Genomic DNA, 17,476 nt, shown 5'->3' on the forward strand with positions numbered 1-17,476 from the left:
CGAATCCAAAACACTGAAGATCTGGCAACCCTGTCTCGAGATATGGCCACTTAAGTGATATTGATGCACTTTTTGGAAGCCGGATCTCACTTAAATGTATGTAAACTATGTCCGGATCCTCCATCCGACCCATCGTTGATTAGGTTATCAAATAACCTTTCCAACGAGTCCAAAACATTGAAGATCTGGCAACCCTGTCTCGAGATATGGCCACTTAAGTAATATTTATGTACTTTTTGGAAGCCGGATCTCACTTAAATGTATGTAAACTATGTCCGGCTCCACCATCCGACCCATCGTTGGTTAGGTAATCGAAAAACCTTTCCAACGAATCCAAAACACTGAAGATCTGGCAACCCCGTCTCGAGATATGGCCACTTAAGTAATATTTATGTACTTTTTGGAAGCCGGATCTCACTTAAATGTATGTAAACTATGTCCGGATCCACCATCCGACCCATTGTTGGTTAGGTAATCAAAAAACCTTTCCAACGAGTCCAAAACACTGAAGATCTGGCAACCCTGTCTCGAGATATGGCCACTTAAGTGATATTGATGCTCTTTTTGGAAGCCGGATCTTACTTAAATGTATGTAAACTATGTCCGGCTCCACCATCCGACCCATCGTTGGTTAGGTAATCGAAAAACCTTTCCAACGAATCCAAAACACTGAAGATCTGGCAACCCCGTCTCGAGATATGGCCACTTAAGTAATATTTATGTACTTTTTGGAAGCCGGATCTCACTTAAATGTATGTAAACTATGTCCGGATCCACCATCCGACCCATTGTTGGTTAGGTAATCAAAAAACCTTTCCAACGAGCCCAAAACATTGAAGATCTGGCAACCCTGTCTCGAGATATGGCCACTTAAGTGATATTGATGCTCTTTTTGGAAGCCGGATCTTACTTAAATGTATGTAAACTATGTCCGGCTCCACCATCCGACCCATTGTTGGTTAGGTAATCGAAAAACCTTTCCAACGAATCCAAAACACTGAAGATCTGGCAACCCCGTCTCGAGATATGGCCACTTAAGTAATATTTATGTACTTTTTAGAAGCCGGATCTCACTTAAATGTATGTAAACTATGTCCGGATCCACCATCCGACCCATTGTTGGTTAGGTAATCAAAAAACCTTTCCAACGAGTCCAAAACATTGAAGATCTGGCAACCCTGTCTCGAGATATGGCCACTTAAGAGATATTGATGCTCTTTTTGGAAGCCGGATCTCACTTAAATGTATGTAAACTATGTCCGGATCCACCATCCGACCCATCGTTGGTTAGGTAATCGAAAAACCTTTCCAACGAACCCAAAACACTGAAGATCTGGCAACCCTGTCTCGAGATATGGCCACTTAAGTGATATTGATGCTCTTTTTGGAAGCCGGATCTCACTTAAATGTATGTAAACTATGTCCGGATCCACCATCCAACCCATCGTTGGTTAGGTAATCGAAAAACCTTTCCAACGAATCCAAAACACTGAAGATCTGGCAACCCTGTCTCGAGATATGGCCACTTAAGTGATATTGATGCTCTTTTTGGAAGCCGGATCTCACTTAAATGTATGTAAACTATGTCCGGATCCACCATCCAACCCATCGTTGGTTAGGTAATCGAAAAACCTTTCCAACGAATCCAAAACACTGAAGATCTGGCAACCCTGTCTCGAGATATGGCCACTTAAGTGATATTGATGCTCTTTTTGGAAGCCGGATCTCACTTAAATGTATGTAAACTATGTCCGGATCCACCATCCAACCCATCGTTGGTTAGGTAATCGAAAAACCTTTCCAACGAATCCAAAACACTGAAGATCTGGCAACCCTGTCTCGAGATATGATTACTTAATAAGACATGAATGCCACAAAAGTGGTAAAATGTCTATAATAAAAAAAAAATGATTACTTAAGTTATATATGTGTACGTTTTCTCTGGATTCAAAAAAATTGCTGAAATATGTGTACAAATCACTCCTATTACCCATTGTTGATAAAAAGTGAGGAAGGCATCAAACACATAGGTGGATTAAGTTAGTTTTTAAATGTTAAATCGAATTTTCCAACCCTAAAATTTTCATTTAACTAACAAATTGTCTTTTTTTTATTTTTAATATAATGCCCATGAGTAAAAGGTTAGAAAATTTCGTTTTAGAAACATTGAAGATTGAACCTCTGATAGCTGAGATAAAGCTGGTAAAAACAAATAGATGGAAAACAAATTTAAGTTGAAACAAAACTGTAAGTGGCCATACAGTCCAGACTCAATTATCCGAAGTTTCGATTATCCGAAGTTTCGATTATCCAAAGTTCGGTTATCTGAAGGTTTGTATGCGACTTCGGATAATCAAACCACGTGTTTTTTTATTTCCTTACTTTAAACATCAAATTCGAGCTCTGTAACTCCGTTTTAGTCAAATTTGAATGGTTGATTGCCTGTAAAATTAAAATAGTCAATATTTTATCATCGCCATTTTGGCCGCAATCTTGGATTTAAAAATTCTAAATCACTTTTGAGTATTTTATAGGTCATACTAAAGCTCAACAATCAAAAATAAAACAACGAAAATTTTCTTCGATAATCGAGTCTGGACTGTGTCTCAAAAGTTTTTTTCGATTCCCAATTTGGTTTTACATTAAAATCTTTTGCATAAAAAATAGAGTTTTTTTTTCAAAACCCAGCCTTCCTAACTCATTACCAACAATGGGTGATATGATGGGGTTGGATACAAATTTCATCTATTTTTTAGATCCGGAATAAAAAAGTACATACATATCACTTAAGTGGCCATATCTCGAGACAGGGTTGCCAGATCTTCAATGTTTTAGACTCGCTGGAAAGGTCTTTTGATAACCTAACCAACGATGGGTCGGATGGTGGATCCGGACATAATTTACATACATTTAAGTGAGATCCAGATATATGTAAAAACACATTTTTATATATAACTTTTGAACTACTTATCAAAACTTCAAACAATTCAATAGCGATATATGGGACCCTAAACCAAGTTGAATGCAACCGGTTTGATCAAAATCGGTCCAGCCAGTGCTGAAAAAACTTGGCAAGAATTTTGGGCACATACATACATACACACACACACATACACAAACACAGACATTTGTTTAGTTTTCGATTCTGAGTCGATGTGTTTAGGGTGGGTACGTTTTTCAAAAAGTTCTCGGATCAAGTTTTAGTATGGTTCCCCTTGTAGGGCATGCCCATAGGGACTTTCATGCCAAATATCAGCCCATTTGGTTGTAAACTGGCTGCGCGCATCAGGGTTAAAGTTTACATGGGAATTACTATGGGAAATTGGAACTTTTTGTTCAAACGCTTCTACAGGTCTTGGAAAATCACGCGCCAACTTCTGGTATGGTCAGGCCTATGGGGAATGGTCTGGAGAACACTTTTCCCGAAGAGAGCATATGGATTCGTTGTCCCTAGACCTGGCGCATCGGCAAACAATCCGATGTCTCCGGAATCAACGGTTTTCCCTCAAAAAGCATCAAATTTTCCTTAGCATGCTATGAAAGCTTGATATACACCGCGACGCCATACGTCAGGCAGCTACCACGTGGTTGAAATATTTGCAAAAAAATACAAATGTGCTATGCAAAGATTCTGAATTCGACTAAATAATATCAGGATTATTCGAAATGATCATTTTCTAGTTAAAAGAAGGTTTGCAATTGAATATTCCAGCCGTTTCTCACCCACGTGGTAGCTGCCTGACGTATGGCGTCGCGGTGTTCATCAAGCTTTCATAGCATGCTAAGGAAAATTTGATGCTTTTTGAGGGAAAACCGTTGATTCCGGAGACATCGGATTGTTTGCCGATGCGCCAGGTCTAGGGACAACGAATCCATATGCTCTCTTCGGGAAAAGTGTTCTCCAGACCATTCCTCATAGGCCTAACCATACCAGAAGTTGGCACGTGATTTTCCCAGACCTGTAGGAGCGTTTGAACAAAAAGTTCCATTTTCCCATAGTAATTCCCATGTAAACTTTAACCCTGATGCGCGCAGCCAGTTTACAACCAAATGAGCTGATATTTGGCATGAAAGTCCCTATGGGCATGCCCTACAAGGGGAACCATACTAAAACTTGATCCGAGAACTTTTTGAAAAACGTACCCACCCTAATGTGTATACTTGCAGGTGAGTCTACGAGCTTTTAATAAAAAGTTTATTTTTTGAGCAGGATTCTAGCCTTACCTCAGTGAGGAAGGCAAAACCATAACTCGGCAGCAACATTTTTGGCTGAACTTCTCTATGGCTCAAAAGTTGCGATTTTTTGTCCTCAAAAATATATTTGAAAAAAATCTTTGAAGATACGGATTTTTCCATGTACCTAATTTTTCTGAATATTCCTCATCAGTATCAACAACTTTACCAAATCAAAAACACTATTAGAAAATAAATTCAAGAGATGCAAATTTCTAATATTTACGCTCCATATTTGTAAGGACAGTTGCCAAAATTGTATGGAGACTTGTATGGGTGAACCAATGCCACTCTATGTTATTGTTCTTTGGTCATAGGATATACCCCTAAAAAGTTTATGCCAAATAAAGATTATTTTTTTAAATCGTAAAAAATTATCATTTTGCAATACTTTTTTCATCAAAGTAAAAGTTAACCACATCCATGGCTTATTATTTAAATTTTTATCTTTTAATTTTTTTTTTTTTGCACTTCTCGAATTTGGCCAAAGTGGAGAGACAAAAATTTGTGTGGTTGTCCACGCTCCATACAAAAAAGATTTTTTTTGTATGGAAATTGTCCCAAAATGGGAGATTTCAAAAAAGTGTTCACGTGGTTTATGGATGGTCCCTATCTGGAGCAACACGAGAAAAGGGCACATAAGCATTTTTCCAGCTGGAACTATTTAGTAAATTCCGAGACAACATGCAACTTTTTCACAAAACTCTTAGTGTTAGAAAACAGGTGCCCTTCTCAGCTACCTGCTAACGCTGCGGATTTTGTTGAATATTCACCTGTTGTGCCGGAATTTGCGAAATAGTTCTAGCTGTCAAAATACTTATGCGCCCTTTTTAAATATTGCTTCAGATATGAACTAGTTGAAAAGTTTGTCGAATTTAGATGTATTAATGTATATTTTGACCTCAATAAGTTTTAATTTACATTTTGATTATAATTATTCTAAAATCTGGAAGAATCCGTAAAAATTTGGCACAGATAATGATTAATCTTTGTTCTGGCTGACACTTAGTAAATCTGGCATTCCCAGATACATATGGTAACCTGGAACTCTGCATAAGCCCTGCTTTTATGGCTGAAAGGCTCGTTAATAAAAACAACTTACTGACTGGAAGCCCTACTGTCCAAAATGTACAAAATATCGAAAATATCATCGTGTTTTTTTTTCTATAATTCTTATTTCCATTTATAAGGCGAATGCAAATTTCAGTTCAAATTTTCTTTAAAAAAACGAGAGGCTAAAAAAAATGTTGACTAAAATTGAAATTTTCATGCAGATAAAACTTAAAACATCGCTTGTAAACTATTTAGCTTAGATTGCATTACTGTTATTTAGAAAATGAATAAATTTTTAATGTTGGGACCGCAGAACGGTAAAAAGCTTTGGAAAAAAAATAATTTTATGAATTCATTGATATTTTACAAATTTATGCAAATGATATATAAAGCATTGTGTAAAACTTTTTGTTTCGAAGTGTGCATAATCAACATTGAAATTCGAAATTAAGATTTTTTTTGTGTTGGCAAGTTTTCATATCAAATACGAAAATAAAAAAAATCAACACAATTTATGTCAAAGTTCTCTTGAAAACATTATTCACCCCAAAAATTTGGCCTAAAAAGCAGCACCTCGTAGCAAATAATCAAGTAAGGCATTAGTACCCAGTAAATTACACCACTCGTTGCACTTTCCAGCACTCAAACAAGAAACCAACACAACTCCTCCCATCGAGCTACATTTTCAACCATCCAACAACCTATTCCGAGCTTTCCACATCATTGAATAAATCTTCCCGTCCATTTCCCAAACAACCCAACAAAAGCTCATCACCGTCCACGTCGACCAAAAACCGACCAAGAAGACGTCACCGCCCTTCGCTGCAAATAACCTGGGTGCAGAATAGTTGTCCGCAAAGCGGCCTCAATTTAGAACTGTCAAAGCGGAACCAATTTACTGTTCGCAAAATAATATCAAGAAGTGGCAAGTATTGTGATCGATCTATAATTTATTTTGTCAGGAATAAAAAAAGTCGTTGGCGTCGAGCTATTAAGGTATTCGAAGTTAAAACATCTTAAGAAGAGGGATGAAATTAAGATTAGCATGATTCGTTGCTAACATTTCAAAATCGCAATGTCTCACGCAAAACCTATGTTTATGACACTTTTTGAAATGTTAGCGACGAATTATCAATAACTATGAATGGTACCTGCCAAATAATATTGGATAATCTTACTCCGATATTATCACTGCACATCAAAGATACATAATCTCGGAACTTCCATTCAGTTGCTCTTCTGGTTCACGAAATTCCACCCACTTTTGACACAATTTTTCATCACGAAAAAGGCCTCTTTTGGCCGCCCGTTGTTTAGTATACGAAAAAAAAAGTGGGATGCACTTAATTTTTCATCGAAAACATCAACATCAACAGATCCAAAATGTTTCAAAACAATTCACTTCAGCAGCAAAAAATATGTCACGCTTGAGCTTGAACATAGCCTTCTACTTTGTTTATGTTTACAGCTGTAGTGCTGTTGTATTAGTGGGGAGCAGTGGAGAGCTTTCGAAAATCACGTTACGCATTCTGTCTTTTCAGCACCCAGCAAATAACCTTTTAACAGCTCTCCAAAGTGGTAAACTTTTACCGATGATGCTGCTCCGTCTTGTTTTGCTTGTTTTTACCCGGGGAACCGGCCCGCACGTCACTGATTACGGGCTCACCCCTCCGTTTGTTGACCAGTTTTCCCGCTGTTGCATCTTCTTGTCCATTTTCCATTTTCCAAGACGCCAGTTGGTTGCAACTCGTCCAAGTCAGATAAGACGTTCAACGACTGTAATGAAGTACATTCTAGGGTAGAAGAAGTGATTTTGACCATTAAAGTGCGAAAATTTATTTCTTCAATTATCTTTCCAACATTACTGGGAACACTGCTTGATAAACAACGTAATTTACACGAAATAGACCAAAAGAAAAGCTCAACCCGCTTGGCATGGCCCGTGCTGTCCGTTTCCCCCTGTTATTTTGTGTTTGGTTTTGTTTGATTACTGTTTCCGTTGTCGGCGAACCGCGTTCACTGAAATAAATATCCCATTTTCTTTCGTTTCTCCTCGTTGCACCACCCCTCGACAGCGACAAACTACCCTCAGCACCAGTCGCGGCCTCGCTCCAACGCTCCCACAGCGAATCCTCCAAAGGCACCTCCGCCGCAGAAGATTTCGTACCCACCACCGCCGGTCAGTGTTGCCAGCGCTCCGCCTCAAAACGGCACCGACAGTGTCGACAGCGGTGGTGAAAGTGTCAAAGTGAGCGCCCTGGTTGACGTTTTCCAGCAAAAACAGCGCGAAGTGCTCCGCCAGGACAGCTACAAAGCTGCAGTGAAAAGTGTTGCCAGTTCGGCGGAAAATCTCGCGGAACCCGAACCGGTCAGTGTCAGTGCCAAGTGCCAGGAGTTTGAGCGAAAGTTGCAACGCAGCGCCAGCAGTGACGGCCGGAAGCCCCTGACAGCTGTCAAGCCGAACAGTGTTGCCAGCAGCAGGGCGACCACCAACCGAAACGGTAGCTATTCCGAGCAGCTTGAGCTTCTGAGTGATGATGATGTGGTGACGGTGCCGCGTAACACTAGTCGTAACGATGACCGTTGTGAGCAGCGTAACACCTGTAACAGTAGTGGTAACGTGTGCAATGGCAATAACACCGCGAATCGGCGCAGCTTTTCCGAGGCTGACCTGCTGCATGAGATTGACCGGGCGCTAGTGCTTGCCAAAGATTTCCTCTTTTCCAGGGGTAACGTAGTTTTGACAGCTGAGAGGCGTTACGTTTTTCGTTTGTTTTGTTTTGTTTGTTGACGCTTCCGTTACTGCGTTTCGTTTGTTTGATCTGTCTTCATAATGCTTGTCTTTGTTGTTTTTTGCTTTTGTGTTCGAGTGAGAGTGTGAGAATGAGTGAAAATTTTTGACAGCTGAAACTAGCAAGAAATATCACAATATTGTTTTATTGAAATTTTACTGATTTTGTTCATAAAAAAGGCCTCGCTGAACTAGGACTCGAGACCCTAAGTTTTGTTTGATAATTGAACAAATAACAATCACTTAAGTATCACTCGCAAAAATACACAAACACAATTCAAACGGTTTAAAGTCTAGGTTGGGTTATTGTTTTTTAATTGGAAAATTTAAGGTAAGTTATTTTTAATAAAAATAGAATCATGATAATTTATAATAACATATCAAGCTCCTAAAATGCTGCAAAAGTATTTTTTTGCAAACTTTATGCAAAACAATTAGATTTATAATTTTTCAGATCAAAAAAAAATCTTATTTGAACCCACCGTGCGTCGTGCCAAAATGGAGGTGTAACCGAACAACAACAAAAGTTCGTCAACTCTTCGCGGTTTGCGACGCGAACCCTGTCGCGAATCTCCGTTTTTCCCTTGTGGGTGGGTGGTGCTGGTCGGTTTGATTATGGTCGAGAAGGCAAGGTTTATAAATATCCACCCCCACACACCGGTTCGTCGCGAATTTGACCGACCAGACCAGATTGCGGCCCCGTAAGGGCGAATTTGTACGCCCCCCAAACCCACACTTTGCTCGTTTGATCTATGGGCTAACTTTTGGTACCGTTGTGTTTACCGCGAACAGTCGCCCGAAAAAAAAAGACTTCGGAAAAGTTTTTCCCCTTCCTAAGAAAATTGTGTGTTTTGGGTGGTTGATAATGGCGGATAAATGGATGTCGACGAAAAGTTTGTTACATCATGCTGTTTACTTGATTTGCTTTTATAATCTTTATTCAAAGTTTGTTATCTCTTATGAATATCTTGATAATCTTACAATAAAAAAAACTTTGGAACTTGCCTTTTTAATAGAATTCAACTAGTTTAAAAAAACATTTATTCCTAAAATTCACTATTGTGAAACTACATTTCTTAAAATTGGAGTTTGCATTAATTCTGAGCAGTTGTTATTTAATAAATATGAAAATGGTACAAATCTATTCTAAAGAATATTCAGTGATTTCAAGGATTCAAGTTAAAAGTCCCCCGAATTGGTTCATATTTGGCATGGGAGTTCCTTGGCCAAAGCAATGAGACCCGTACCTTGTTTGTTTTATTATTAGGGTGGTCCTTTCCAAAATAGGGTGGTAGTGCTTTTTGACGATTTTTTTAAACATATTTTTTCAAAAAATTATATCTCCGGAATGGTTAAAATATTTTAGCAAAAGCAAGGTGATAAATTAAAGCTTCAATAAAAATCATTTAGACATTTTAAAAACATACCTGTGTAGACTAAGTTATCAAATAAAAACTTAATTTGCGGATTTGAAGGTCTTGGGACTTGAACGCTTATAGCTGAAAATTAATTATCTATGATTTTTAAGGCTATATCACGTAACATAACAGAATTTTATGATGATTTTTTAGAAAAAAGAAAAATATCGGAATTCGGTAATTTAATCGAATTTAAAGCACCATGCGTTTCCAGCAAAATGTACTGCGAACCTATTTCAATGGGGAAGCATGGTACTTTAAGAATGATCTGATTTTTTCATAACATTGTTTCTCGGAATCCTGTTAGTGGATAATAGGGTGAACAGCTTTGAAAAAAAAATAATCGTCAATTCTACAGGCAAAAATCCCAAGTAACATTTTTTCCAGGAGTTCTACAAGAGCTCTTCAAGATAGCTACAGCATAGCAGTTTGGACCGCGGTAGGATAAAACTCTCTTCAAGTACTCTTCCAAATTCCTGAAAAAGTTTTGAAGAGAATTTTATCCTACCGCGGTCCAAACTGCTATGCTGTAGCTATCTTGAAGAGCTCTTGTAGAACTCCTGGAAAAAAATGTTACTTGGGATAGGCCTATGATCAAAATTTGGGAAAATTTAGCCTTGTTTTCAAACAAAGTCTCTTTAGAGGTCATAACAAAACTTTTGTGAAAATATCAGTGAAATCGGCGCAGATTTGGCTATTTTGAAGAACAAAATGACGGTTTTCTGGATGAAAAATGTTATTTATACCGAAAATAACCGAAAGAATTTTATAATTTTGAGTTTTAAACAATATCAAATATTTTAAAAACTAAATTTTCAGCATTTTCAGCGTTTCTTTACATTTTATATTGTGAATTATGAGTTTTTTTTGTGACACCTAATTACGTCTGATTTTTAACTAATGATATCTTGAGAACTATTTATTGAAGTTCCATTTTCAAAAAACAATCTAGGTTTTTTTGTTCTTTTTAATAAAAAAGTTTGATTTAAATCAATAGGGGAGAGTGGGGAGACTTGATCCCCTTTTTTTGTATCGAACACAACTCTGTCAATTTCTCACAAAACTATGATCTTTTTGCATGAATTGAAAGCTTGAACATTTAACTATGTTTGGCTGATAAGGGTATTTCATCAGATAAACTCTTCGAATCATGCCAAGCGTTTTGAAAATATATTTTAAAGCGGCATTTTCAAAATGTTGGGGGTAATTTGATCCCCCTTTAAACATTTTGAAAAAATCTTAAGCAAAATATTTTTTATTCATCCAAACTTTTAATTTTCTATAAGTTACAGCAATTTCACATTAAACCTGTACGTTTATGTTCACAATATAACAATTTTAGCATGTAAAATATTTAAAAACTTAAAATTTTCTTTTTTGGACCAAAATTGAGCATGTTTACAAAAGCTGGTAATTTTTGTTTACAAAACTTTTGAAAAATTGTGCACACTGCAGTAAGTTATGTACAACTATACTAAAGGAAACTATGTACGAAAACCCAGCTCAATTAATTAATCTTGAGGCTGATTCCAGTGACTGTAAAAATGCAGGGATCAAGTCTCCCTAAACGTACTTTTTTAAACAATTGTTTGTAAAAATAGTATGACGATAAATTTAACGTCAAATGCGTAAGGGTTTTGGGGTTGATATGTTTATCAAGCAATTCATGTATAAAACATATTTTTTTAAATAATTTTTGAGTGTTTTCTATACTTATCAAAACAAAGAAAAAAGATCTCTTGAAAGTTTTTTGCAGCACTTTTTCGAAAAATGTGTGTAGCTTAATCTAAACATTTTTTATTTTTTTTCTTTGTTTTCTACAATGAGTTTTTGTCAATTTCGCACAACTTTCTAGAACAAAGCTAAGTGTTTTACCCACATGCTGACGAGATACAGGCTTGGGATCAAGTGTCCCCGGGGATCAAGTCTCCCCACTCTCCCCTACAGAAAATAAAATAAAATTTGTATAAATGAATCTTAAAAAGCCTTTTGAAAAGGCTAAAACATTTCTTTTTTTCGTTTTCAAATGTTGGGTCAAAAAAATAATTATCAGCTTGTCGATTTTTTGTTTTGCCGGAGGGCTTTTGCTTCATGAAATATTTTTAATTTGCAAAAAACTTAACTTTATTCCGAAAAAACGCTTTCAACCTGAAAACGATCCAGTTTATCAAAAAATGAGTTAAGAGCGAGTCCACGAGCAAAGCATACCCATCTCGCATCGACCTCACCAATCTGCCTGAAATTTTCAGGGGTTGTTTGTACATATAAAACTAGCATCTGGCCAAAATATGAGCACTCTAGATCAACGGGAGGTGGGGCAAATCGGGACACAAAGTTTGAAGGCTCAAAAACGTCAAAAATCTTAAAAAGGCTATAACTTAGGCAAAATTCAATTTATTTTCAAAATTCGAAATGCATCTGAAAGGGCTTCAAAAATGCAACAAAATGCAGGGTAGAGCATTCCAATTGGTTGAATCTAAAGGGAGTTATTGGCATTTTAGGGAAAAATAGCATAATTTTCAAACTCAAATAAAAAAGTGTTCCATCCAGATATCGACTCGGTTCGACCTGCAGCTTGTAGTAAAAAAAGTAAAGTAAAAGTGTCTGTTTAATATGTTAAACTGCTTTACCCAAAGCCTTCTCAGTCTCAGATGGTAGTTCCAGATGTCCCCTACAAGCTGCAGGTCGAACCGAGTTGATAACTGGATGGAACACTTTTTTATTTGAGTTTGAAAATTATGCTATTTTTTTCACTAAAATGCCAATAACTCCCTTTAGATTCAACCAATTGGGATGCTCTACCCTGCACTTTGTTGCATTTTTGAAGCCCTTTCAGATGCATTTTGAATTTTAAAATTTAATTGAATTTTGCCTAAGTTATAGCCTTTTTAAGATTTTTGACGTTTTTGAGCCTTCAAACTTAGTGTCCCGATTTGCCCCACCTCCCGTGGATCTAGAGTGCTCATATTTTGGCCAGATGCAAGTTTTATATGTACAAACAACCCCTGAAAATTTCAGGAAGATTGATGAGGTCCAAACGACGTCCCATACAAAGCCCTGTTCGTGGACTCGCTCTTAAGTCATTTTAAATTGCAAATTTTGTTTTGTATTAGAAATGATTTTTAAAATGTAGTAAAAAATAGACATTTAAGATTTTTTCCAAAAGTTTTTTTTCAAAAATCATTCAATCAAAAATCAGTGTTGAAAATGAGTGATAGAAAAAACTATCATTTGAAGATCTCTGCACCAAGTGACCGTCAGCGACCAAGCGTCTCGTGATCGCCATCACGAGCATTCTCTTTCTATCACTGCTTCTCTTATCCTCGTTCACGCACACTCGCCGATGATTCTTTTGTTTTCTCAGAAAACCGCAAAGAAAGAACGCTAGCAAGGAAATGGGAACCGACCACGCATTACGTCCCGTTGCGTTTGCAAACTTCGCTTTGTGGCTGCATTAATGGCTACGCTCTGTTGAGGGGAGATGATTATGAATGCGAGAATAGAGATAGAGACTGACTATTCTTTTTGCTGAACATTTTACGATAGAAAGAAGGGCAGTGAATATTTTGAGATGAGATTTCGGGCATGATAATTAGTCGCTGAGAACTGAAAGGTTGATGTTTTTATAGCCCTGCTCCGGTACCAGATTTTTCACCATCCCAGTTCAGAAGATGTTTTTTTAGTCCCAAAAAACATAAAAAAAAAATAAAAAAATAAGTGTTTTGAAGAATTAAGATTCAGTGATTAAAAGTCAAATTAATAAAATTGGGAAAACCGAGTGCCTATTTTTCTGAAAATTGGATTTGATGTTAAAAGTGAGAAAAATACAAATGGAAAAACAAATCCCCATGAAGAAGTTTCTAAGAAACCTCCGATTTATCGAGTCGGCACTGTTTTAGACAAATTTGAAATAAATATTTTTTTTACTATCAAAATTTTTTAATATTAATTAAGTAAATAAGAAAATTTAAAAAGTATAAATCAAATAAGGACAAAATTCATATTCCATTAAAAATTAAAACAAATTTATGGAAAAAAACACGCTGGTTTATACATGATCCATAGGAAGAGTCCGTTTTCTTACCATAATAATTTTAATTGGTCTTTCCTTCTCCGTCCTCACAATCAGACATGTTGTGGTTAACAATCAGGTTTCTTCGGAGAGCTCGAAATGAGCTGTTAGCACACATGGAATGTTTTTTAGGTTTATAATATAATGAACTCTTAATTAACATTTAATTGTTTTTGCTTAAGAAATTTTTGGATCAGATATTTGAAGGAACAAAATTCTTAATGATATTAGTTATCATTCAAATCAGTTTTGAATTAATTTTTTCAAAAGAAACAATAATTTTCAAAATATTTTCATCGGTGTTTATCGGGAAACCACAATCTCATCCTATCCGCACGCGCTCTCGACTCAGCTCGTGTCCTCTCAAATTTCATCTCTGGCTTAATAAGAGTCGAAAACAACGACTGCGACGACGCCAACGTATTTACTGAGCAAAAAACCAAAACCGACGACGACCACGATGACTCTCGACCGTTCGCTCGTGCAATCATTCGTGCGCCGCAGTCACGCCCGATGACGACGATGATCGCCGTGATCACTTTTCCGTGAGCAGAGTACCTGTTGCTCTCGTGAGCAAAACTCGCACACCAGTGTTGGTGAGTTCGCGTTTTTGTTTTGATGACGATCATCATCGAGAGTCGATCGTGTGGTCTTCTTTTTCGTGGTTCGTGGAAAATTGCCGAAAAAGTTTTTCGCGCGCGCCGTGTTCCACCTTTTTGGCGTCCAACTTTTTTCAGTCCCGAGTCGAGAGCCGTTTCGTGAGCGCGCGCGTGAGTTTTTCCTCTGTCGAGAAGTTTTTCATGCGAAAATTCGGGTGGCGAGATTTTGCTGTGACATTCGGAGTTTGTTTTCGTTTTGCTGACTTTGGGAGACGATATTATTCAGTGGGTTGTTTTTGTTTGTGATGGGGAAAAGGGGGAGAAAGGAAAATTGAAGTGCAAACGGAGGAATAATTCTCACCATTAAAAAGAAGAAAAGAAAATAATTTTCATGCCCATTCAAATGAAATGACCTAAATAGGAACGGGTGGAAAATTGCAATGAAAACAACAAAATGAAAGTGCAAAAAAAAAACAGAAAGAGCGAACGGTTTTGCGAGTGAGATGGAAACAAAATAAAACGCGAGAATTGAGAATAAAGCGAAATTGCATTAAAGTTACTGCAGCTTGAGTAAATTGGCAATAGTTGAACGGACAAGCAGAATAATTTGAAGAAGCTACCTCTCTAAATATTTGAAATTTAATTATCTTTTGTCCAAAAGCATAGTTGATTATTGATTTTTGAATAATTTTAGGAACATAATTGGATGCTGATCTACTTAATCTACGAAATCGGTCTTTTTTTAATTTTATGTTTTTGTTTTTTAATCCGGCTGAAATTTTTTGGTGCTTTCGGTATGCCCATAGAAACCATTTTGTCCATTTAATTTTCCATACAAATTTGGCAGCTGTCCATACAAAAATGATGTATGAAAATTCAAAAATCTGTATCTTTTGAAGGAATTTTTTGATCGATTTGGTGTCTTCGGCAAAGTTGTAGGTATGGATAACTACTACACTGAAAATAATACACGATAAACAAAATTTTGGTGATTTCACTTGTTCACTTCACTTGTTGTCACTTAAACTTGATTTGCAAAAAAAAAAACTATTTTTACTTTTTTATTTTTTATTATGTTTTAGGGGCCATCAAATGCCAACTTTTCAGAAATATCCAGGTTGCGCAAAAAATCTTTGACCGAGTTATGAATTTTTTGAACCAATACTGAGTTTTAAAAAAAAATCGAAATATTGGTTGCAAAAATTTGTCAATTTCTTTTTTCAATTTAAAATCAAATTTGCAATTAAAAAGTACTTTGATAAAGTGCACCGCTTTCAAGTTAAAGCCATTTTCAGATAACTTTTTTGAAAATGGTAATTTTTTTAAATTATTTTTTTTCAAATTAGTGCCCGTATTTTCCCACTTTTGAAAAATTTATATTTAAAAAGCTGAGGAAATTCTCTATATTTTTCTTATCTCAACTTTTTTGATACGACCTTTAGTTGCTGAGATATTGTCATTCAAAGGTTTAAATACAGGAAAATTGATGTTTTCTAAGCCTGTCTCACCCAAACAACCCACCATTTTCTAATGTCGGTATCTCAGCAACAAGCATTGATCTGATTTACAATGTTACAATATGAAATTGAAATGATTTTTTTTTATATTTTCGAAAATAACATTTCAAAATTTTCTAAATCAAGACTTACATTTCAAAAGGGCATAATATTGAATGTTTTTCACTTTTGAAATGATAGTCTTGATTCAATTTTGAAAATATTGTTTTTGAAAAGATTGGAAAATTTCACGGATGATCGAAAATAAATACGATTAAAATTTTCAAATCAACTGCAACATTTTGAAAGGCTAAAAAACAATTAATTTGGACCATATCAAATGTGCTAGAAAACTTTAACAGTATTTTCATTCGAAAATATATTTTTTTTAAAAAAGCATGCTCTTTTTTGAAGCAAATGATCTTCAAGTTTAAAAAAAAACAAATGAAAACATATTTTTAAAATACTGTCATGTCCGTTATTTGTTAATTTGTCAAAATAATGCAAAAAAGTGCATTTCCTGAAAATGGTCAGTTCCATAAGTGTAGGATTTGACTGTTTCTCCCACAATCATGGAACAAAACATAAGGAGACAGATCAGAAATCCTTAATGATATTTGAGTTTATTTTTTATTTGATCGTTTGAAGTCATTATTTAGTTGTAAATATTCATTAAAGAGCAATTCCAGCTCAAATCAGGAATTTTTCTGGTACTTTTGTACCCGACCCTCACCGATTTCAATGTTACAATATGCTAGGCCTATATAAGCCAATTTTGTGTATATGGAGCCAATAGTACCCGAAAATAACATTTGAGAAGGGCATAAGGTATTTAAATATTTTTGTATTTTGCAATTTAAAAATAAGTGTATCTCGAAGCCGTTGCATCGTATCAAAAAGTGGTCGAAGACAAACTTGTAGGAAATTGGACGGGTCTTCTGAAAAAAATACACTGAAACAAAAATACATGCCACTTCTATAAGATTGTTCAGTTTTTAGGTTTAAAAGTTAAATTTGATGGTGATGCCACGATTTTTTTTCGCACAAATTTTTTAAGGAAATAGCCTAAAAAAATACAAAAAGACTCACAAAAAATGCAGGATGGTATGTCTCTCCTAAAAAAAAACAAAAATCATTCACTACAACTGTTTTTTTGAAAAGTTGTCTAAACGTCAAAACTTTTCAGAATCGATAGTGGGAATCGATTCCCCAGGAAATATTACATAAAAGTCTCCATATTGACCATTGTCCTAAGTCCAATCCTTGGGAAGATACAGCGGTTTTAAAAATAGTACTCGAAAATAACTTTTGAGAAGGGCGTAAGGTATTTACATATTTTTGTATTTTGCAATTTAAAAATTACTGTATCTCGAAGCCGTTGCATCGTATCAAAAAGTGGTCAAAGACAAACTGGTAGGAAATTGGACGGGTTTTCTGAAAAAAAAATACACTGAGATAAAAATACACGCCACTTCTATGAGATTGTTCAGTTTTTAGGTTTAAAAGTTAAATTTGATGGTGATGCCACGATTTTCTTTTCGCTCAAATTTTTTGAGGAAATAGCCTAAAAAGTTACAAAAGACTCACGAAAAATGCAGGATGGTATGTCTTTCCTTAAGATATACAAAAATCATTTACTACAACTGCTTTTTTTTTTGAAAAGTTGTCTAAACGTCAATTTTTTTCAGAATCGATAGTGGGAATCGATTCCTCAGGCAATATTACATAAAAGTATCCATATTGACCATTGTTCTAAGTCCAATCCTTGGGAAGACACAGCGGTTTTAAAAATACAAATGTTGAAAAAATAGGTT

General features: G+C 35.9%; 1 protein-coding gene across 12 annotated transcripts in view; it reads left to right on the forward strand.

The window, feature by feature from the left end:
• The window catches only part of LOC120425567 (sorbin and SH3 domain-containing protein 1), a 181,632-nt gene that overhangs the window by 52,758 nt on the left and 111,398 nt on the right, over positions 1 to 17,476 (forward strand). For 10 of the 12 annotated variants that reach the window (XM_039590188.2, XM_052710505.1, XM_039590166.2 and 7 more), the window contains one exon: positions 7,362 to 7,787. The exons of the other annotated variants lie outside the window; for them this stretch is intronic. In XM_039590188.2, the coding sequence (XP_039446122.1) occupies positions 7,362 to 7,787 (426 nt within the window). The remainder of the gene's footprint in view (positions 1 to 7,361; positions 7,788 to 17,476) is intronic. 12 annotated transcript variants of the gene reach the window in all.

This window comes from Culex pipiens, chromosome 3, assembly GCF_016801865.2.
Source record: "Culex pipiens pallens isolate TS chromosome 3, TS_CPP_V2, whole genome shotgun sequence".
In the NCBI taxonomy this organism is placed as follows: Eukaryota; Metazoa; Arthropoda; class Insecta; order Diptera; family Culicidae; genus Culex; species Culex pipiens.